Raw genomic sequence first — 24,331 nt, forward strand, 5'->3', positions numbered from 1 at the left:
AAGGTAGAGATTTTGGAGCATTGCCTGAGGAGGTGGCTCGTGCCCAAGAGGCACTGCCATGTAACGAGTTACCAGAAGATGAAAGGCGTTATGCTTTGTTTACTGATGGATCGTGTTGTGTGGTAGGAAACCATGAGAAGTGGAAAGCTGCTGTGTGGAGTCCCACAAGACAAGTCACTGAGGCCACTGAAGGAGAGGGCGAGTCAAGTCAGTTTGCAGAAGTAAAAGCGATCCAACTAGCCCTAAAGATTGCTGAACGAGAAAAGTGGCCAGTACTGTATCTCTACACCGACTCCTGGATGGTGGCTAACGCCCTGTGGGGGTGGCTACAGGAGTGGAAGAAGACCAATTGGCAGTGCAGAGGTAAACCCATCTGGGCTGCTGCACTGTGGCAGGACATCACTGCCCGAGTGGAAAATGTAGCTCTAAAGGTACGTCAAGTAGATGCTCATGTGCCCAAAAGCCGTGCCACCAAAGAACATCAAAACAATGAGCAAGTAGACAAGGCTGCCAAAATTGAAGTAGCTCAGCTGGACCTGGACTGGGAGCGCAAGGGTGAGCTATTTGTAGCTTGATGGGCCCATGAAACATCAGGGCATCTTGGGAGAGACGCAACGTACAGATGGGCTTGTGATCGAGGGGTGGACCTGACCATGGAGGCCATCTCACAGGTCACTCATAAATGTGAAACATGTGCTGCAATCAAGCGAGCCACACAAGTAAAGTCTCCCTGGAACAGAGGGCGATGGCTGAGTTTTCGATATGGTGAGGCCTCGCAAATTGACTATATTGGACCACTGCCACAAATACGCCAAGGCAAGTGCTACATACTCACCATGGTGGAAGCAACTACTGGTTGGCTCGAAACGTACCTTGTAAATCATGCCACTGCCTGAAATACCATCTTAGGTCTTGAAAGGCAAATTTTATGGCGACATGGTACTCCTGAAAGAATTGAATCAGACAATGGGACCCATTTTCAAAATAATCTTATAAACTCCTGGGCAAAGAAACATGGCATTGAGTGGGTGTATCTCATCCCTTATTACCCACAAGCATCTGCAAAGATTGAAAGATACAATGGACTGTTGAAGACTATGTTGAGATCATTGGACAATGGGGGATGGAAGCACTGGGATATAAATTTAGTAGAAGCCACTTGGCTAATTAACACCAGAGGATCTGTTAACGGTCCTGGTCCTGCCCAAACAAAACCCCTTCATATTGTGGGAGGAGATAAGGTCCCTGTAGTACACACAGGGAAATGGCTGGGGAAGGCAGTGTGGATTGCTCCTCCCTTGGGAAAAGGCAAGCCCACTTGTGGGATTGTTTTTGCTCATGGGCCTGGATGTACTTGGTGGGTAATGTGGGAGAATGGGGCTACTCAGTGTGTGCCTCAAGGAGATTTAACCTTGGGGGGAAAATAATCTGTGGGTTGAGTTGTATGTTGCAGGAAGTGATGGAGGAAGTAGGAACGACGAAGGGTGAACCAGATACGTGCAATGATGACCCAAACCTAGCTGGTGCTGGAGTCCAACAGTCAAATATACTGCTCCTGTCCTGAACACAGATGGGAGCCAAGTCACTGAACATCTAGAGGAGTGAAGAAAGATTATGGAATGGATAAATGAGTATTATGTGGGACCTGCGCATGACATAAATGGTATGGAATAAGGGGTGGAGACTGTACTGGGTCTGGCTGAGCTGGAATTGGTTTTCCCCTATAGCAGCCCTCATGGTGCTGTGTTTTATGTTGGGAGCTGGCAGGGTGTTGATAACACACTGGTGTTGTGGCTACTGCTGAGTAGTGCTTACACAGCACCAAGGCTCTTTCCAACATTTCCCCCCACCCCAGTGGGATGGGGTGGGCAAGATCTTGGGAGGGGACACAACCAGGACAGCTGACCCGAACTGACCAAAGGGATATTCCATACCATATGACGTCTGCTCAAGTATAAAGCTGGGAAAAAGGAGGAAGGGGGTGGGGTCACCCTTGGTCCTCTGAGGCAACCACTACGTGTATTGGAGCCCTGCTTCCTGAGAAGGCCCAACATCGCCTGCTAATGGGAAGTAGAGAATAAATCTTTTTTTTTTTTTCTTTTGCTTCCACGTGTGGACCTTTGCCTCGCTTTGCTTATATTAAAACTGCTTTTGTTTTACTCACAAGGGTTGGGTTTTTTTTTACCTATCTTATTTTCTTTCCCCTCTTTGCCCTGTTGAGAAGAAAAGGGGGAAGGGGGGGAAAGTGATAGAGCGACTTGGTGGGTACCTGGCATTTAGCCAAGGTCAAACCACCACAAGAGAGCACAGCAAAAATGATGAATTATTATAACATGGTTCCAGTGGTTAGTAAGGAGCATAGCATATTTTTCAGGATTGTGGTCTGGTTTTATAATATTGAAGAAGGAAAGGGGCAAGTCCGGAGTAATGGCATTTACTACTTTGAAAATAAGACATTAATGTAGGGTCTTTACCTACAAATTCTTATATATGCAAGTAAGAGTATTCATGCGAGTTACTTCAGCGGAATTATGAGTAAAGAAGAAAAACCAAAAGACCTTGCTCTGCTCCCCTCACCACAAGACTAATTCCACTGAATGAGGGGCTGACAAGACTGTATCACATAAGCCCCTGCAAACCAGCAGTGCAAGACAGTAATTTAAAATAAAAAGGTCAAAGAAAACACAATGTGGCAGTTGGTTCAGGTCACCGACTGCTGTCGTTTTCTCTCCAGCTCTCAAGCCCTGCACGCACACATATACTTGGCTATTCAGTGAACCTAGATTCTGACAAATGTGTCCCTCAAACTCAGTTCTCAAAAAACCTTTCAAAGTAGCAAAAGTAACACAGCCCTAGTACAATCCTGTACTGTCCCTTTGGATTCATGGAAGGAGGACACTGGGTTTTGTCTTGGTATCGCAAGTAGTGTCAAGTATAAGCGTGGGAGTCCAAGACATGAAGGAATAGTAATATCAGTACCTGTACCTTCATTGACCTATCTACAGCCTGTCACTTATGAACCCCACTATATGTTTCAACAACACCACGTATTTTATCACATGATACAAAAACTACAACCATGTGAATTTATTATGTGCCTGCACACTGCCCAGTTGGGTAGTCTTTACCCTTGCAGGTTTGTAAGACCTGTTTGGATAAAGCCCTTAGTAACACTGTCTTATAGCTAGTCTTACAGCTGACCCTCCTTTGCACAGGAGGTTGCACTAGAGGTCTCTTGAGGTCCCTTACAGCTTGAGGTATCCTGTGAACATAGCACACAGACATACACAAATACACAGAACAACCTCCTCACCAAATTTCATCTGTAAAATTTCTTAGAATTTATGATGTCATAGCTCTACCGAGTTTCCAATATCCCAAACATTTGTTCATATACACAGAGATACCAATATCTAATCAAGGTCAGGAGACCTGTAGCTGTGACTAATCACAGTTCTAGATGTGGACAATCATATATACAACAGCTTCTAGTTATCTCCTTGGTAGTAGCTACTAGATTTTTTAGGACAGCTATGTAGATTAGCGACAACAGAACCATGAAGAACTATCACACTGTCCATCTTGTTTTTCTGTAATTTCAAATACACTTATTCAAAAAGCAGAAATTCTTCAATGCCTGCTTCCTGTTAATAAAACCAGTCATAAATATTTTTCTTAGTGTGGTTCAGGGCAAGGACACAAGCGTTCCCAGTGCCTATGAGGCTTCTGTACTTTGAAGCACAAGCTTGTAATGCTGAGGCTACACCAGCTTAGCTTTGGCTTTTGCATTCAAAGCAACCTGGCTCTCAAAAAAAGCTATTGGTTTACTGGTTGCTTGTTAACTTCAAAAAGTATGTTTGTCTGACAAGGACATTGACTGAGAGAGACAAACTATTGCATAACCTTCTGCCCGGTTCCCTCACTTCTCTGCCCAAGCAAGACAACGTACATATAAAATCCTGGCAACATGGTATTTAAAATCTGCCTTTTCCATTGGCAAATGGAAAGTTTTCCATTGGCAAGTGGAAAGACCCTTTTGTAGAGTACTAGGGAAATATGTAGTGATTATCTCAGAGCAGATAGTTACACCGTGTCCTCAGACTTCAGCAACATGAACACTATACTAAAGACAGGCATGTTCTTTAGCTACTGTGAAACAAGAACAATAAAATGACAGGTGTTCATTGCAAAAGCTTTAAAAACCATTTTATGAGTAAAGAAGATGTAGTTATATGCTGAAAAAGAATCAAGCTAAAACATCTGGGGTATCAGTGCTAACTAAATGCGTTGGAAAAAGCAAAATCTTTCAGTTGGCCTCAGTGAACATCAACATGTAAGGAATAAACAGTGACTGAGCTCTTGTAATGCTTCCCTTACAGGCATACTTGAGGGACAAATGCATAAAAGTATTATGCACTACTCCATTTTCACATTCATTAATGCCAAAACCAGAGCTTTCCAGTGACCTTCTTCCTCTGCTCAGGGCTGTGACTAATGGAGCTACCACAGCCTAATCCTCCCAACACTCATGGCTCACTTCTTCCATGCTAATGTACATACAGATCATTCGAGTGAAAAAAGCCCACATCCACATCTAAGCTCCACTACTCCCCACTTCTCCTATTCCTTCTCATAACACAAAAGGGTAAGTCTTTCTAGCTTGAATGTGAAAGAGGGAGTAACACAGTCCCAGAAACAGATCCTAACACCTACTACATGCAACAAGATGTCTGAGCACAAAGTTTATTCCAGGCTTCACTACTGAACTCCTTCATGAGCATGAGGAAGTCAATGCACTGCCACCCAGCAGCTCCATTTCTCTAAACTGATAGCAATATGGCCTCACTATAGTTAGAGGTTTGGGGAAACAAGGGATGTCAGTAAAGACAAAGAATTTGGATTCTTTAGCCAAAGGAAGAGAAGACTAAATGGAAAAATCCTAACAGTCTTTAAAAAGATACTCCGTAGCCTCCTAAGACACGGTCTAACTGACCTCGCTGTTATAAAGGTTTCCCCCCTACTGTCTAATATAACTTTCACTTGTTGGAATTTAAACCCAGTACTTCTTACTTGCTATATCAAGAACATGGAGAAGAAATTCCCCTCCTCTTTGCATCATGATACTCACTAACTTTTATCACTGGCTATAGAAATTATATCATAATATTGTATGGATTTTGGAGTGCATTTTGGAGTTTCAGTTAAAGTAGACTAGTAGTATGAAAAATACTATATAATAATATATCAGATAACCCACAGTTGCCTAGGGTGAAATTCATCACCATTTGAGGTAAGTACCCCTTTACAGTCAATGAAGCCTTGGCCATGATCCACCTCTTCTTCAAGTTCCAAGTCTAAAATGAGTCATAAAAGGCCCAATTTCTCTTCACTATTTGGTGAGCATAGGTTGACTGTTTCAGCTATGGATACACATACACATATAAGAAACAGACTCAGAATAATTTCATTTGCAAGGGAGATCCAGAGGTCATCTAGTCCAGCCCCCTGCTCAAAGCAGGTTTAATCAGGTCAGGTCACTCAGAGCTGCGTCCAGTGAAGTCCCGATACCTCCAAGGATGGACATTCCACAAACTCTGGGCAACCTGTTCCGGTATTCGACAACCCTCATGGTAGAAAAATGTTCCCCTGGTATCTAATCAGAATTTCCTATTTTCCACCTTGTGTCCATTACAGATGTCTAAAATCAGCTGAGATTTGACCCCTAATGCAATTAACAGGCTACCCTCTTACAATATGTGCTTGTGCAAGGTCTTTGCAGCATGCAAAGAGTTTTCAAACCTGTGTTAATGCAAGATGTGTTCCAAGCATTAGGCAGACAGGGACTTAGGAAAGGTCTAAAAGCTCCAGTCAGTATTTCTGAAAAGGAAAGTAATGACAATCCTCCCCTCAGATGCCAAGTACAGAAGTTAAGAGACTCCTCCATAAGACAGTCAGGTTTTGGCTCTCTATTCAAAATCTAAGAACAAAGAAATATAAGCAAAATTAATTAGAAAGCTCAGCATTCATTTGGAGGAGGTCCATCAATAATTGGAAAGACTAGGTAAAGGGAAATCAGAGATGCTACTCTGAGAACTAAAGAAAACACAAAAAATGAGCACCTCAGAAATGGGAGCTGCCCAACAACTGCTGGGTTAAATCTATGCATTTGTAATAGACAAAGCTCATCTGCCTGCTTATAATTCAGGAAAGATCAGTGTGTTGTTATCAGTATAGCAGAATTTGAATAATAAATTTTGGTGGAGACCATCATTTGCACTTCCCGTTTGGTTAGAAGGGCATTGTAACAGCTGTTTTTCTCACCAAAAGCAGCTGGCTGGTGATATTATTTTTCAATTAATAATGCTACACAATGAATAGATTAGTGCATGTAGTCATGAAAACAATGACAATTTGTGAAAGAAATTAAGTGATGTAACAAAGTAGGTTTTGGTTTCCATTTAATTGGAGGGTAGGGAAAGTCAGAGATGCAATAAAGCCCTTCTGGACACAGCAAAATTTGTATGCTGAAGGCTCTCAAAACATTCCAAGACAGACTGGGTAAATGGATCTAGAAGAAGCGAGAATTAGAAAAGTGGAGTGGAGAGCAGAGATACAAAAGAGTTAAAGCAATGTGGAGAAAATCTATGAGGATTTTGATTTTTAAATAAGAATGTAATTTTACACTGAATCCTTAAATGAGTAGAGATTGGATTTATTTAGAAGTGATATGTTGCCATTTTACCTCTTTACATTGTACATGCACCAAGGCAAGCTGTACAGTTCTGCACTTAGTTGAGTGTGAAAATAAAGATTTTTGGTTATACCTTCCAAATCACAATAGAAGGCGATGACACAAAAAGAAAAACAGCCATATGTTAAAGGAGAACACCTTACTGCAGTGATGCTTGTCTGGCCCAAACTGGTTCACCACCCCATTCCATATTTTAGCTTGAATTTCATGCTAGCTGTGAAAAACATAGCCTAATTCAGGTATATAAGAGGCAAGATCTATATTAATTAGTCTTAAAGCTCTAATGTACTCCTCTATCATAAAATGAGGACCAAATCAAATAGTTGAAACAACCCTATCTCTGTGTGCTCTGTTACTAAGTCTTTAACCACACCACTGAGTTGCAAAATATTCCCAATTCTTCTCAGAAACAAATAAAAGCACCAAATAACAGGAAGAAGTAAATAAACTATGGATATGACCCAGGAAAAAGTAGATCTAAGATCTGCTTTGCAGATATGTGGCTTATAATCAATATGAAAATTGATAACCATGCTCTACACCTTGCTATGAATGGACATGTGTGTGAATGTCAGCTGGTGCAAACAAGACTCTCCATTTACAGCTCGAGTGTTCTTTCTTTCTCACACCATCCTGCTGTGCTTTGTGCTCCTTTTCCAGACAATAAGCAAGTGAGCATATTTAGATAATGTCCATGTACAGCAAAATGTCAAGAGTTCACATTCCAAGGACTCACACCCCGTAATTCACACCTTGCAGAAACATAGGCTCTTCTTAAAGATTATGTAATACACCTCTCTGGCTATGCTTTATAGACTGCACACATTTACTGTTCCACTGTCTTGCCTTGGATCAGAAATTGATGAAATCTTCCTTGAAGTGAATTGAGGGACAGGGATATTGAAATCCTGGTATTTCTGTATCAGTCCCAATCTTCTTTGTTTTTTACAAAACCATATACTTGTGGTTGGTAAAATCAGGATTAATTTCTCTGTCTGAACATTAATATGACCTCCCACTATCACACTCTACACTCCTCCCCTAAGACCTTGAAAATAGAAATGATAAAACTTCTCTCTTTTTTGTTTCAGCCTGTAGGAGTAACAGCCTGATTAGTAATTATCTGTGTAAGAAAGTAAGAGACCCTCAGCAAAGAGTGTGGGAGCATAAAACTGCTATAAGAGAGAAGTCAGGTCGTACACTTTGCATATTAGTTTCTAACAGGATGTGTTCTTGGTGGACAATTTTATATAGTATGAGAACAAGATGTGCAGACAAGGACAAGCTCTAGTCAAGTATCTACATACCAACTGGGAGACAGGCTAATCAGGAATTTTCAGAAAAAGATTTTTCCTCAGAATACACCAAATCGTCATTTTCTACTCGCTGTACATTTAACACCACTAATGTCAGTGAAAAAAAAAAGGGGGGCAAATGTTTAAACATCAGTGAAAAACTGAGGGGATACTTCCGTTATCAAACCCTTCCCTCCCAGATCCATCTGCGTTTAACGGTTGTGGATGGACATCTCTTGCATCTAACAGTATGGTTCTTCCTCAAGTCAACTGCTGAGAGATGTCTTTTTCCACCAACAGTATCTCAGTATCCCTGATGCTGAGCACCTGAAGCCTAAAGATAGACAGCCATCAAAGGACATCCATCTTTTGTGAAATAGAACAATTAGAGGATCAAGACAAGAACTGGGAAAGAAACTGAAGAATCAGACAAGTTAGCAGACTGCAGACACAGCAAGAGCTATGATGAGGCTTCTGGCATACTTTGGAGTTGAGGTTGTACAAACACTGACTGGTTCTTATGGAGCCTCTGCCTGGAGAAGCCACTACATGGCTCCAGGGTTCTCTGGGAAAGCAAAGAGGAGGCAGCAATGGAAAGGAAACCCCTTGCATCATGCTTTATGCTATGAATTTCTATAAATGCTTCACAGCATTTCTACACCAGCTGAGAAAGCAGTGCATGGGCTTTCTGTTCTGCTCACTGGAAAAGAATATGAAAGAAGCTCTGAAAACCCTGGGGAGAGGTATTACAAGTTGTAAAACGCCTCTGTACAACATGGAAAAAACAAAACTTTTTTTTTCCTGACATCTGCAAAGTGAAAGATGAAAAAACACATGAAACTATCCTAGAAATGCACACACTTTTTCTTTAGAACCTGAAAGGCTCAAGATTCAAAAAATAATGTATAAAAATTGCATTAGGATTTGTGTTTATTATAGTATTCTTCACACCCAATTCTACTACAGTTTATTTGCTACTTGCTCTGCAACTGCTAAGGAGTTTTGTTTTCCAGTCTCTCAGTAGTAACTACATGATGATTTGTAAAAGCACGGAAGATTCTGATTACTGAGGAAAAGAGAACATAAACATATTTTAAAATAATCCACAATGCCACCTTTGTTTCTGTCTCCTGATCTGCATGCTTTCTATCAACTTCATTCATTTTACACTGATGTCTTACTTTATCTTGTCATTATATTGGGTTTATGTGGCAATTAACAAACTCAGGTTTTCTGGAATTTTTGAAAAGATAAAGGATTTATATTTCTATGAGTTTTGTGATATATTCCTCATGCGACTGAAATTACTTTTTTTCCTCACTTACAGCATAGGGATAATACCATCTCATTTTCCCAAATACATGGTATTGCAGGTGTCACGTAACATCAAAATATATGCCAGTAATACACTGAAATTATTACTCTCCTTTGTACCATATTCCAGAGAAACACTTGATATAATCAGTGTCTTCCTTTTACACACCTTGCATATTTTTCCCATAGCATAGTTTAGAGAGGTATCATCTTTCAAAGCAGAAACTCAGCTTAACCCACTACACCTAAAAACTTCCAAGTAAAAAACATTGGAAAGCTCCCTAAACTGAAAATGAAGAATTATTACAAATACAGTAACACATTCCAGTTTTCTTAAGAATAATTACAGAACGCAGCACATTTTATAGTCAGATTAAACTAATCATTACATAAATATAGCTTTGACATTTATACTTTCACCAGGGTGATTCATACAATATTTTAAAATGTTGGCAAGGATGTAACTTTTCAAAAAAGTTACAGTTTGACTTACCGGGAAGTACAGAAGAAGCGATCCAAAAAGAATGGTTTCCAACAGCACCAGCCCTGAAGCCCTGATACTCTAGAAGACAAAAACCAATACAAAATATTAGAAAATTCTCTCTGTGTGCCATTTAAATGCTGGGTTCTTTGCAGAAGGCACCTTCACTTTTGTCATTATAACGCTTCCACAGTAATGCTTATGAAAGCACAGTATTAAGCTGTCTGTCATATTGGCATGCTCCACATTCTTTAATTCACAGACCTATTACAATGGTTGTGTTTTACAAAATCCAATTTAAAAAACCACTCTTTCCTATGTTAAATACTATTCAACACACATTACCTGGATACATTTTTAAACTGCTAAAAATTACTCTCAAGTGTGAAGAATTATGGATCATGGGAATTACAGATATGAATTTAACTGCAGAATTTGTTCTGTACTATTTAAATTTCAAGAAGTCTTTCGAACATTTTGACTTATTTAATATTAATGACTTGGCTTCTATAATATGTATGAATAATCCACAATTTGACTGAATACGGAGTGTGCTCTTAGATTGAAAGCGCCTTTATTTTTCCTGAAATTTTGTACAAAGATGTTGATTCACCCATTAACTTGTCAAGACTGTAAAATACCATGTCATTTCCTCACTGATTCTAATGCAGTCTCTCCATCGTAGTTTTCTTACATTTTAAATTTTTTTTAAAAAATCAATTCCTTTTCCTAATACAAAATGTATTCCAGGAAGTTTGGCGATTTACATATAGTGCATCTGTGCCTTATCTTAAAGACAAAACATCAACACTGCTTCCCATTTCTTTAACCATATCCTTCTCCTGAGATATTGTTGCATACACTGTTCCAGAAGAAGGCAGTGCTTTCCCAATGCAGACAGATAGGACAGCAGAAGAGGCTTTCCCAAAAATCTTTTGAAAAATCCCCTTCTTTCACACCACAAAATCCTCTTCTGGGCTGGAATCAATGGTTCGTAGTAATCTCTCTAATGGTTTTAGATGGGAGAAGTTTATCTTTCAAAAGTAAGGCAATCATTTAAAAAAAAAAAAAAAATCTCTATCTGAATGGAAATTTTTGGTGCCACGGGGTCCAGTTTCTGCTTGCAAAAGACTGGTGGAATTTTCTAGATAAAAATTCAGCTTTTCAGTGAATCTATCTTACTCTGATTTCCTGTTTCATCGTTCATTTTTTCAACTGGTCACTTTTATAACATCTAATGTACTGAACATAGGTTGAAAGACATGGACAAAATTCTTAGGAAGCCTTTTTAATGTGAGACAATTATCGAGCTACCCAGTTTCTAGCAATGGTGAAATTTTGCAGCAAAGGTTGTCTAAAGCATATATATCAGCAGAGACATTATCAACATAGTATGTAAGTGTCCACCTCAAAAATTATCACAAGAAGTTACGTCCAATGGGTATTCACATCAAAGCTTCCATTTTAAAGAAAACACTAATATAACAACTCCAGGGGCATCTTGGTGCTACTGATGCTATTTTAGTCACAGTTAAAGCCTGGAGTGAGGATTATGAATGGTTTTCCACTGGTCTTAAGATGATAAATTTAAGTGTTTTGGGTTTTTTTCTCTATTATGATGTTGGGTAAAGCATAAACACAATCCCAAATGCAAAAACCTTGGAAACTATAACTGAAATGACAGCATCAGGTTTTTTAGGCTCAAGCGATCCCATTGTTCAATGACATATCAAATTCAACTGAGTCAGTACTTTATATAATCTATTTCTGTCTCTTGGATAGATGGGCAGCCTCACCAACTAGTCTGCTAATGTGAAGATGGTCCAGCACTCCTGTACTGCATTTCCCCATGTAACAGCCCTGCCTCACTTCATCTAGAAGGATGCTCCTGAGAGACACTCACAAAGCATATATATATCTCCACAACTTGTCCAATACATTGATCCAGTATTTGTGAGACACTCATTTGTTGTAAGCATCCCTAAACAATTAACAAAGACCTGAAGGGATGATCCTATCTTTTACAGCTGCTGTAATGAAATTGCTTATGTACCCATAATTCTGTATTCAGATGCATTCAACTTTTTCAAATAGCTCTATAAAAATCAATACATATAAACAACTTTTCAAAACTGCTTTTTGCAGACACTTCTCTTCTGATCTAATATAACACCAAAAAGCTAGAAGTAAATGTTTAGATGTCAGTTATGGAGTCATTAAATGGAATATTTCCAGGCTATTTTAATTAAGAAGTGACTAGACTCCCAATTATTTTATAGCTTAAACATTTGAAGATATGGATCATGTACACTGCTTTGACATGTATAATAGAAAGCATAAATATTTTTATAAACTATAAATGGCAGTATGAGTTATTTCACACTTCTGATGAACACATAAATTTAGCCTGAGCGAGATGTAAATTTTGTGTGCAGTAGATGAAAAAAAAAGCTTAGAAAGCTTAGAAAAAGTTAAAATCTGCCTCCAATAACACAGGTTTCACACTTTGTCCCAGCAATATATCATAGATTTTTAAAAAGCATTATAGGACCACGTCCACAAGATTTCTTTTGTGGCTCTGATTCTGCCTTATCTGGGAGTTCCACACGTTCTGATACGGTTTTTCTTCACAACATTTCTGTAAGACAATGGCACTTTACTCACAAGAAATTAATGCAGAGGGGTCTGCCCAACAGCATACAAGACACTGGTAGAGGTCAGTGAACTCACATCTCTCAAGATTGATCAATATTCAAACCACTGAAGATTTTTTTTCTTATTTAGTACAATGCATCTGTATATGACAGAATGGCCAAGAAAGTAACTGAAATAGGCATCATACAGAGAAGATGAAAATGATCTAAAAAAGCCGATCTTCAAACAGCTTCTGTGTGAACATCCTTTTCTAAACAAGTCTTTCGCATCCTGATCAGCCTTTTCTTATGGAGCTTTTTTCTGGGCAGCATGATCATAAAGATAACCTGCAGGGGCAAAAAACTTCAGCATTTCCAGCTCTTCTTCCAAAACAATGAATTAACCCATGATTTTCTTCTCACCTGTGTTCTGGTAGGAACCATTCTCTGTGAATCCTGTCTATGCGCTTCTGTTTCCTGCCCTAAAAGAAGTGTGGCTTACAGAGCAACACTGGAACTCAAAATGAGCTTGAATCCAGGTTTTGACTGTGCTTTTACCTGTCTTTGATACCTGGAACATGGGGGTTTTAACCCAACGATTACAGATACTACAGCTCTTCTTAACAGGATTGTTCAGCAAATGGAGTAGACATTCTGGCAGAGATGAATGCCATCCACAGTGATGAAAAAAAGCATAAAACTTCAAATAAGAAATAGTACAACCAAAGAACTATTTTTGCATGTGTAGAGAAAAGAAAAAAACGGGATGGAAATGAAAGTATCAGAAACTCTAATTGCTGATTTTCTCTACTGCAAAGTAAAAGGGATATTTTAATAACAAAAAAGTAACATGAAAGCTTTTGGTTTAGAAAAAAAATGTACACTGATTTTAAAAATATATGAGACTTTTTTCTTCCAATAACCCCCATTATAGCCCAAGAGGTACAGCCCAGGAAATAAAATTGGTTGGATGGCCGGGTCCAAAGAGTTGTGGTGAATGGAGTTAAATCCAGTTGGCGGCCGGTCACGAGTGGTGTCCCCCAGGGCTCGGTTTAGGGGCCACTCCTGTTCAACATCTTCATTGATGATCTAGACGAGGGGATCGAGTGCACCCTCAGTAAGTTTGCAGATGACACCAAGTTGGGTGGGAGTGTTGATCTGCTCGAGGGTAGGGAGGCTCTGCAGAGAGACCTGGACAGGCTGGAGCGATGGGCTAAGGCCAACTGTAGGAGTTTCAGTAAGGCCAAATGCCGGGTGCTGCACTTGGGCCACAACAACCCCCAGCAGCGCTACAGGCTTGGGGAGGAGTGGCTGGAGAGCTGCCAGTCAGAGAGGGACCTGGGGGTGTTGACTGACAGCCGGCTGAACATGAGCCAGCAGTGTGCCCAGGTGGCCAAGAAGGCCAATGGCATCCTGGCTTGAATCAGAGATAGCGTGGCCAGCAGGGACAGGGAAGTGATCTTACCCCTGTACTCGGCACTGGTGAGGCTGCACCTCGATTCCTGTGTTCAGTTTTGGGCCCCTCACTACAAAAAGGACATTGAATTACTCGAGCGTGTCCAAAGAAGGGCAGCAAAGCTGGTGAAGGGTCTGGAGGACAGGTCTTATGAGGAGCGACTGAGGGAACTGGGGTTGTTTAGTCTGGAGGAGAGGAGGCTTAGACTAGATATTAGGTTTAGACTAGATATTAGGAAGCATTTCTTTACAGAACAGGTTGTTAGGTGTTGGAATGGGCTGCCCAGGGAAGTGGTGGAGTCCCCATCCCTGGAGGTGTTTAAGAGTTGGGTTAACATAGCACTTAGTGATATGGTGTAGTTGAGAACGGTCAGTGTTAGGTTAATGGTTGGACTAGATGATCTTCAGGGTCTTTTCCAACCTAGATGATTCTGTGACTCTGTAAAGTCTTCATCCAGCACCAAAGCTTTAATAAAAGGGAATAGCTAAAGAGAACCAAAACTAAAGCAGGATGTTTTAAAATTAATTTATTAGCTAAAGATATTCTATATTACATAGATGGTATTTCCACCAGTCTGTGAGCACCAGTTTTTCCATCAAAGTTGAATCCACTGTACAGACTTTGCAAACACAGACCCCTAAGGCATGGCTGTGGGCAGCATCAAAAATGCTTGACTTTATTGGAATGTGCAACATACACAGCAGTGAATATGTCCACATACCTCAGGAAAAAAGCTTTTGCTCTTTTAAGAAAACAAATGAAAGAATGGAAACAAATGATAACCCAAAGCCTCCACTAACCGGTGCACACCTATACTCTGCACAAGTAAAATTCTCCAACGGAATTCACAGAAATCAGGGCATTTTAGGATATAGCCCTGAAATTCCACACAGTGGGATTTTCTTCCACTTGCATGTAACATTTACTCAATTTCTTTTTCCTTTCCTTAACAGCTGCTTGGTTTTTTGCATCTGCCTTGCTTGATGGCATTTATTTTGTTTTTTTCTTATTTATTTCTCTGGCTATTCATCTTGTGTACAGTTTGTTTATTGCCACTTCGTCTGTGTGCTCATTTTCGTTTCGGGGTATTATTTCTATGTTTACTTATTTGTGTCAGTAAAACTGTCCTTTCTGGTTTTCTCGGTCTCACTTAATGGTTACACATTGCTGACACCTAAGTGATACTGCAATTTATTTCCATTCTAGCTTCATACTAACTTTCATACTTAGCTTAGCTACCTCTACTATACGTTTTCCACATTCTCTAGGTTTGTATACTTTTTAATTAACTGTGATCTTGGATTAAAAAAAAAAAAAACACTATTATAATTATTATAATTTAAAATAATAATAATAATTATTATTATTATTGATAAGTCAAAGGAGGAAATATAATGATTGAACTAGGCATTAGCTTCAATCCAGCCTCCATTCAGAAATACTGAAATCATACCAAAAGGAAGCAATTAAAATAGCATGGCATGAATTACACTAAAGGTCAAGACCAGGTATGTACTGGTCTCTACCATCTTCTTCATTCTGAGCTGGAGTTTTTTTAGAGAGTAGCTACCATCCTTCAGTTCTGCAGTGAATAATAAAGTCCACTAAAACAATTCCAGCAAGTATGATGCATGTTGTCAACCATGAGAGAAATTCAAGTGAACTGTAATCAGCTGTTTCACAGGAAGCTATCAAAAGGACCAGCTAGCAAAATGCAAGATAGGTTTAGGTACATGGTTACAAATGCAAATGATGAAGTAGTGTGAGGACACAGGCCATAAAGGCCCCTGTCTGGTGGGCTGGGTAACTTCTGAATCACTCGGTATGTAATGCTACACCTACACAGAAAAATCAGCATACTAGAACAGTAAAATGTTTTGGATCTGCATGCAATGTACTCTGAGAGGCATTTATGGAAAAAGTGAGTTCAAGTAAACTAGTGTGACTTAGGCAGTGGCACAGGACTCATAGGTGAGCACACACCCTCATGTTATATGGCCACTACAGACTGGACCAGCATTCCAACTCAATAAAGAAGACACTATAAATATTCACAGCAACTCCTCTCAGCTAGAATGTAGCTACTAACAATTGTGAGATGCTACTGACCGTTTTGCATTTCATTGACTACTCACAGTTGAAGGAGTGTTGGTGATCTAAAGTAAGCTGTTACAACTATTCATAAAGTCAAGGAATACGGTCACTACCACCTCAGAGGTTAGATATCACCTCTGTGTGAGATTCAGGATTTGATTGCAACTCTGCATCCAGGTATAGGGTCAAAGTCATGGCACATGACATCATGCTACGTGATGTGGCATGTTCAGTCCATAAACAAGTTGAGGAGCAGCTATACTGAAATTGCCTTTGTAGGCATCCCATCTTATGACAAGACATAACAGTGGGTCATGGTGACCCCATAGCAGATTCATTTGGTCAGTCAAGCAAGATGTGCTGATGGACAGGAGACAAAGCCTTGGTGTAAGGGCAGGGAAAGCAAAACCAGGGTGCTGGGGTCCAAGGCAGCCATGTGAGAAAAGAGACCTTGCCAGACCTTGGTGTGGTCTAGACACATAGACAGTCAGAGGCATTTTTCTTATTAACTGTGTTTTCAATACTGAAATCTCAGTTCAGCATTTACAAATATTCTGAATAAAGAAGTAGAGGCCGGTTCATGACTTCTGCTCTCTTGTGAAGCAAACACAGTGGTCTCTCCAGATCAATTCCTTTATGGAAAGCCTCATTCACTGTTTATTAGAGAAATACAGCTATGTTCTAACTTGCTCATATATCTTTTCTCATTAATAAAAACAAACGAAAAACACTATTACAGGAGGGAAATCATTCACCACAGGTCTGTGCTGTTCTGTGAACAGCAGTCCAGCTGAGACAGAAGCACCCCTTTAACACAGTCCCTCACGGGACTCATCCAAACTAGCAGGACTGGGGCTAATGTCTCCTTTGAAAACTAAAGACTTGAAGAGAAGAAGGAACAATGAGAGTGCATGCCCAAGTGGAATATGTTAGATTCTTTTTATATACCTTTACTAGAGAAGGGATAAAACCCCTAAAATACTACCACAAAATATAGAAGATTCTGTGACCACTCATCAGTGCTTGAACAAAAGTAATATGACTGAGGTGCAGCTGCTTCGATACCATGCAGGTGTTTAACAGGTAGATCATCCTGTTTCCATTATAGGTTTGATGCCTATAGCTTTTCTAGGCAAGGAGCTAGCATGTTAGAAATACACAGAGAGAAAACACAAATTTATTAATCTGAAAAGAAAAAAAAGTGAGATGGAATGGGCAGGTAAAGCTAGAAATAATACAGGTCCTAGGGGTCACATCTGCAAACAAACATTCATTTGCAAAGTCTTGTGACAAGAAAAATGACCAGTGAAACTTGAGACCTACGCAGCTTTTCATAGTAAGATCACCACCCTTCATTCTCTTGAAAAGGAGATGTCTGGGTAGTGTGGCAGAGCAAAAATACTTACTAATCTACAGAATGAATTTGGAGAAACTGGAAGAAGATGAAGTAACACCGCACAGACAGTTAAAGCTGTAACTACTGACAAGGTAAAACATCGATTAGCAGATTTAAAGCAGTATTATTCACTACAACAGATTAGAATTATGTAAAGGAAAATTACCAGAAAAATGCTTCTAAATAAATATTTCTTGTTCTAATCTATGTTATCCAAAGGAAAGTAAATAAGGTAAGTTCTAAATCTTGACACCAGCTGAAAGAAGACGGTGATGCTCTTTTCTTTTCACAGTTCCTATTACCATGCATGCTTTGTATCTAATTGATAAACACTCTAATATGCCACAATGTGCCTAATAAAATACAACTAGTCTCGTAGAATCACTGACTCATAGAAACAACTGTTGGAAGGGTCTTCTACAGGTCATCTAGTCCCACCCCCTGGTCAAAGCAGAAGTACTGCCGACACTAGATCAGGTCAGCCACAGCTTTGTCTATCCAAGTCTTAAAAAACTCCAAGAATGGAGCTGGGTAACTGATGTGTTACCCGGCTGACTCTGGTCTGGTACTTCTCTCCTAGTGAGAAAGTTTTTCCTAATGCCCAGCTTAAACCTCCCAAGCCATAATTTTTGACTGTTGTCCCTTGCTACTTCCATTACTTGCCATTACTAAGGAGAGCGTGGATCCGTCTTCATAACCACCCTTCAAGTAGGCTGCTACTAGACAGCCCCTTAGCTTCATCTTTGCCATCCTAGTCAAGCTTAGCTCTCTCAAGCTCTATTAGTAGGTTATATGCTCTAGTCCCCACTAGTAGTCATCCACTGAACTCTCTCCAGTTTCTCCACACTCTTCTTAAGCCATGGAGCACAAAAACGGACCCAGAATTTCAGAAATAGCCCCACTAGCACTGAGTAGAGAGGAATGACAGCTTTCCTTTGTCTGCTGGCCATCCTCCTGTTGCCCAGTATACAGTTTTCCCAGATTGTTGTGAGAGCTCACTGCTGGCTCGTATTCAGTCTGATTCCCCTGGAGCTTCCTGGTCTTCTTCAGCCAGACTGCTACTCAGGACATTTGATTAATGAAAAGATCAGGATAAAATAAAGACTTAGACATACAACATATGAACAGATGCCTTTGTTAAGATGATAGTATCAAGGCAAGGGGTTTTCATAGAGCCTCCTCATCCATCTCATTCCAAGACTGCATTTCAGCCAGAGTTTTCTTATCTATCTGACTACTGGTTCCAGTTTTGGATCGGAGGGAACTAGAGCTGCATGTATCTGGAGCCTAAAAATGGAATTTCATTCTCTATTCTTGGTATTACCTTCACCTACTTCATAAAGAAACTGACCAAAACAAGAGGGCAGCTCCTGGAGAAAAACTGAAATGCTGACTACAAGAGCTGAGCCACAAGCACACGTAGTCTTACTCTGAGATATCACTGGAGAAGAACAGGTAAAGCCAGATCATATTCATGTCACAACACTTCAAAAGCGGGATTTAAGTGCTACTGCACTGTGTGGCTTGCTCCTGAGGCTTTCTCAGTGGTAGGAAGGAACTATTCATCAGCTCCATGCATGTTATTGCCATTTACTTCTCGCCTTAGAGCTTTACTGTAGATTGCCTGTGAAACTAACGAGGGGATGGGGAGTTCCTAGGTAGCACAGGCCAAGTATCCCCCATCTTACCTTCTCTTTCCCCCTCCCAATTGCATTAGCAGAGCACATTTACTTGACTAGGCCTGCAAAAAATATTGCTTGTGAAGGGCTGTTTTATGCCCTGGGATTTGCTTAGTCTTCAGTCTATCCATATTATTATCTAGACCACATTAATAGCCTTTGAGATAAACAGTCATTCCTTATTCCTGGATCTCAGAAAGTAACACCATTTCTGTGGCAAATCACATTAGGAAAGTCATATGTGCCTCCTGGGCACTGCTAAAGGGTAGTAAATAAATGCTTAACATTTGCATGAGTGAAATTAAAAAAAAATTTAGCCGGCCAAGTTGCATCGAGGGTAACAAAACAAAAAGCTAAAACAAGGGGTAAACAAGCATAGAAGATACTGCATTTTCTCTGTGGTCCTAACCAATCCAGGAAATACAGCAGCATTAATTAGCATTGAATTTCTGAATATCATCACACAAAGTCAGTGATATGAGTGTCAAAGTATTTTCAGAGAGGAGAAAAAAGATGAAATTAAAAGCCAAAATAAAATTAAAGTCATTCGATATCTGTTACATTGTATATTACTGAATTAACAGAACCACAGACTTTTGGTGTCAGTCCAGGAAGACTGCAGATTTCTCCAGGGCCACATGTCACTGCATTATATGAGCATGGTGCCATGGAAACCTAGCAAGGGGAAAAGGTTGGCATATTTTGATTTTTTTCACTTTCATTAAATCGTTCTGCCACTTTTACAATGCAAAGAATGACTGAGTTGGGCTGTGATTTAAAGAAAATCTTCGCAATGGTGGCTTACTATCAGAGTGTGAGTTTGCCTTACAGATAAGTGAGGCCTACAATAAATTATTAGAAAAAAGTGAAGACAGATTTCAGATTTCACCTTTGATCTCAACTTTGAATACAACACATTCATACTTATTAAACTGTAAAGGATATCTACCACTCAATGTACAGCTGGAAAGCACATACGGATACATGACAGAAGCATGACAGAAGCATGACAGAAGCAAGAAAGCCTGGAGAACAAATACAGGTTTGCTGTGCTGTAATGTATTTGAAGTGACTAGATGAATTACTATGCAAAACTGTCTCAAAACAAGTGAAACAAAAAGCTTAGCTAAAGATACATGTGATGGCAGTGCACTCGCTCTCTGGAGCTCCCTGGAGGAGTAGCTCTGGCCTGACCCTCATGGTGCAGGTCTGGCAGATCTGTTCCACTCTACACATGAGGTCACAGGAGATGTGATGAGAAGTTATTGGATTGTATTCCCAAACCTGTCTCTCGCTTTCTGAAAACCTTTATTGTTCAGATTCTTGTTTCCTGGTATAGGTGGTTCTTTACTTCTATCAAATGACAGAAGGGAGAGAAGATTCTGTCAAGTTGAACATATGTGGTCTGAGGTGGAGATGGTTGAAATGTTTTATTACCAGTTCCTTTTCTTACTAAAATACACCTTCCCAGCAAACGATTTTTTTCAGTATGACTATATTTTTGCTTTGATTTACATGCACTGTTTTTCTAAAGTGTATTGAACCTTTTTCCTGTCTCTTATCCCATACTTTTCTCATTACAAACACATTGTCATCTTTTTCAGTGAAGAAGCTGTGTGGAAAAACTAAAGTGCTAATTTTCAGAAATTTTATTTCACTTGAAATTTACCTTTAAGAAATAAAATTTCTGTCCCTGAAGTTGAGCTACAGCAAGCAAGATGTTTGGCTCCTCTGTTAAGAGACAAAAGCTGGACCTGCCAGCTCCCAGACACCCACCAACACTACGAAGAGCAGAAAAGAGTGGAACTGCATTTCATTGTGGTAGTTATCTTAATACTGTTTGCACCTGGACAAGGCCTACTAGGGACTAAACAATGGGCACAAAAGCAACTGGAAGGAGTCCCCTGAAGCCTCAGTTAGGTACCCTGGAATGGTGCTGTCATAATTTTTTTATTTTCTTGATAATAAATTCAGGGACTGATTAGGACTGTTACCCAGGAAAAGGAAAATTTCAAATGCCATAACAAGGCTATGCTTTAATTTTATTGTTGCTGGTTGATGTACAAAATTCAAGCAACTCATTCCCAGCTAACTGCAGGAAACACTCTTCACTTCAAAGGAGAAAGGACTGTACCTCTCTTGAAAATGTCTTTGCAAAATAATTGAGAAAAAATTTTGTGTCCTGTTCAATCTCTTACCACATTGAAAGATACTTTTAATGATAATTGTTCTATTGAAATAACAGCCTTCTAATGGACTATGGATTGTAAATACAGTAAATATCATAGCAAAGGCCTATTTTCCAAAGATAGGCCTACAGTTATGTGCTGTCACTTAAGTTATATTGGCAAATTGTCAGAATTTTCTGGCATTTGCAGGTTTTGTGCAGTATTCCTAAACCAAATAAATATAATCCTCATGGTTTTTTCATTTCCCTTTAAAGAATGCTTACACAAAGGTCATTTTTTTTTCTATTACTAGTTATAGCTGAGCTCAAATAGAATATAATTATTAAATTTAATTTTACTTGAAAAAAAATCAGGAAAAGCAAAGGTCAAGCAGCCATCAATCATAAATCAATTTCATTAAAAGTGCACAAGATGTCAGGGATCCAAGAAATCCCCAAATACTTTTGCAATTCATGTGGCCCTTGATCCTTCCGATTATACAAGCAACAAAACCCATTATGATATAATATGATGAAGATATGGTGTTCTGCATTTTGAAACATGGGTCTTGCTGCATGTAAGTTGCACTGCACCACCGACAAGACAGATACTTGAAAAAACAGTATTTGTTGGTAAAGAACCTTCACAGTGAAAATGGTTAATGTCCCAAGGACATCTTTCCTTACAAAAGCAGGAATTCCTCTCTTGGGGACATACTGCTTAGATCAAGAGACCTGTTTTCTCACCAAAGAGTGATGAACATGTAGATGCAGGAAAATCAGTAATGAGGTAAATAATGGCTAAGTTCAGTTTCAGTCTATTCACATCCTTATGGTTAATTTAAAAGCTGAATATGTAAAATGACAATCATCAAAATTCTGGATCACTTAAAGTGCCTGTTTCCCTAGGTTATGCATTCAATTAATGCAGAAATGAAAGGAAAGGAAAATGCAAAGGCATTATGATCTTCAACATTAAAATGCACTTTAGTATCGATAGTTGTTTAATCAGCAAGAGATCAAACAGAATTTATAAAAAATCTGATGGAATACAAAACCAAACTTCACGAGCAGGAGGTGGGATTCAGTTAGCATGATCCTCTGATATAGTTTACAAATAGCTTCAGAATACCTGAACTGAATTTCAGCTTTCTTATACAACATGGCATCACCTATTACAGAAGGTAATACCACAGCTCACTAAAACAGTCTGTATAAATTGCAGTTCAATCATGTAGGAAGAAACAGTTTATGGTAAATCACGGGAGAAAAAACCAACCTGACTGCAAAGCTCAAGATTTGTAATATCTCAGAGGAAACAAATTGAGAATGATGTAAGAAGAGAAGGGTTAGAATAAATCTGATAAAGATAAAAAAAATCTCATTATTCACATGACTGAGAAGGCAAATGAACTATAGATGAAGATCATTATACTAATTTCAAATCAAAGAAAAACTCATAATTCTGAATATTTTAAATCCAACTCCAGTTTATTTTATTCACTTTTACTTTTTCTTTATAAGAACCAAATGGCTAATCTGCTCCAAACTAATAGCTGATTCCAAAAATGGTGAGATTTTTCAGCTCTTTAGAATTTATTACGCTAAGAAATCTCTCATTAAGTTTAAATCATGATTGTATGTTTCACTGGAAATAAAAGTGCATTTGCCTTTGAAGGAAATATTGCTATGTATAACTTAATTATTCTTCCTACCACTGTACTGCTGGAAGTCCCAGCCCCAGGTCAGCCTCAAGTTATCGTGGACTCTGCACAAGGAGAAAGTAAAAAAGACTGTCCTTCCTCCACTAAGTTAAGAGCTTAAGATAAGGGACAACAGACAGATAAGGACAGATGGGAAGAACAACAGAACAGCAAAGCAATATCACATATCGTAACAAGCAATCAGTAGTCCCAGCCTATCAGAATCCCACCTGTAGTCTCATACTTTGTCAGCACTTGAATCTGAAGACATGACATGGAGAGCAGGGGATGCTCTCAAAAAGCCTCTACCAAGCATGAGTAGAGTATGAAAGCAACAAAGGGTGTTTTTTGAAAAATGTGATGATGATGGAGGCTGGTGCTGACAATTCTGCATCAAAGAAATGGCATCAGGAGAGAGAAAGAAAAGCTCATGTGGGAGTTCAAAAACCCCATAAGGTCAAATCAAGAGGTATAGCTCATGTACGATGTCAACGTGGAGATGCAATGAGGACAACACAAAGTGGCAGGACAGAAAATCATTTGCAGCACCATTTTGGATAGGAGCAGGCCATGACTGCATTTGCCAACGCCAGCTGAAAGGACATTGCAGTAGTCAAGACACAAGATAACAAGCTGAGACAAGAATTTTAGGTCTGTGGACTGGCAGAAAACATGTATTGAAAGGGAACTCAGAAGGAGTTCAGTAAGGCTTAGACATAGCTGGAGGCAAAGTGAGATCCAGAGTCCAAAATTATGTTCAATAACAAGCAGGTTGCTACAGTAACTAAGAAAAGCAGTAGCTGGGATGTCTTAGAGGGAAGCAGGAGGAGATCAAGGTTTCTTTTCAGCTATATTGATATTGATGAGAAGATGTCAGAGAAGAATGTCAAGATTTTATTCCAGACAGAGGGAGGCATGGCTGGGACAGGGAAGGCAGAAAGCAATCTGACTGTGTTCACAGCATGAAGTCCTAAAGAGAAGCTGACAACATAAGGCTGCTTCTTGTGAGCTGTAAACCTTCAACTTTAGCCCAAAGAAATTAAGAAAAAAATGAAAAACAGGCATATGTTTTAGTCTGAATGATCTGTGTTCAGCTTCCACCATATGATACAGCCAAAAAAACCACATAAAAAGCAGCACATAAAATTTCTCCGAGGATGCTACCATTAAATAAAAGTTTTACAATTAAAAAAAATTATTAAAAAATGCAAGCCTTTTCCTAGAATAGGGTTTCCAATACAGTTTTATTTATGCTATGTGAAAGTTCTTATGCAACATTTTTTCTGATATTTGTTTTCCCAGTTTCTTCATTTAAGCTATTTCTTCTTCCTCTTTGAGTGAAAAAATAATTTAAAAAATTAT

At 39.3% G+C, this 24,331-nt stretch overlaps 1 protein-coding gene across 1 annotated transcript in view; it reads right to left on the reverse strand.

The window, feature by feature from the left end:
- Nucleotides 1–24,331, reverse strand: part of GPR158 (G protein-coupled receptor 158) — a 211,523-nt gene that overhangs the window by 82,210 nt on the left and 104,982 nt on the right. The window contains exon 5 of the mRNA XM_074833759.1: nt 9,854–9,922. Coding sequence (XP_074689860.1) covers nt 9,854–9,922 — 69 coding nt within the window. The remainder of the gene's footprint in view (nt 1–9,853; nt 9,923–24,331) is intronic.

The sequence above is a fragment of the Strix aluco genome, chromosome 1, assembly GCF_031877795.1.
Source record: "Strix aluco isolate bStrAlu1 chromosome 1, bStrAlu1.hap1, whole genome shotgun sequence".
In the NCBI taxonomy this organism is placed as follows: Eukaryota; Metazoa; Chordata; class Aves; order Strigiformes; family Strigidae; genus Strix; species Strix aluco.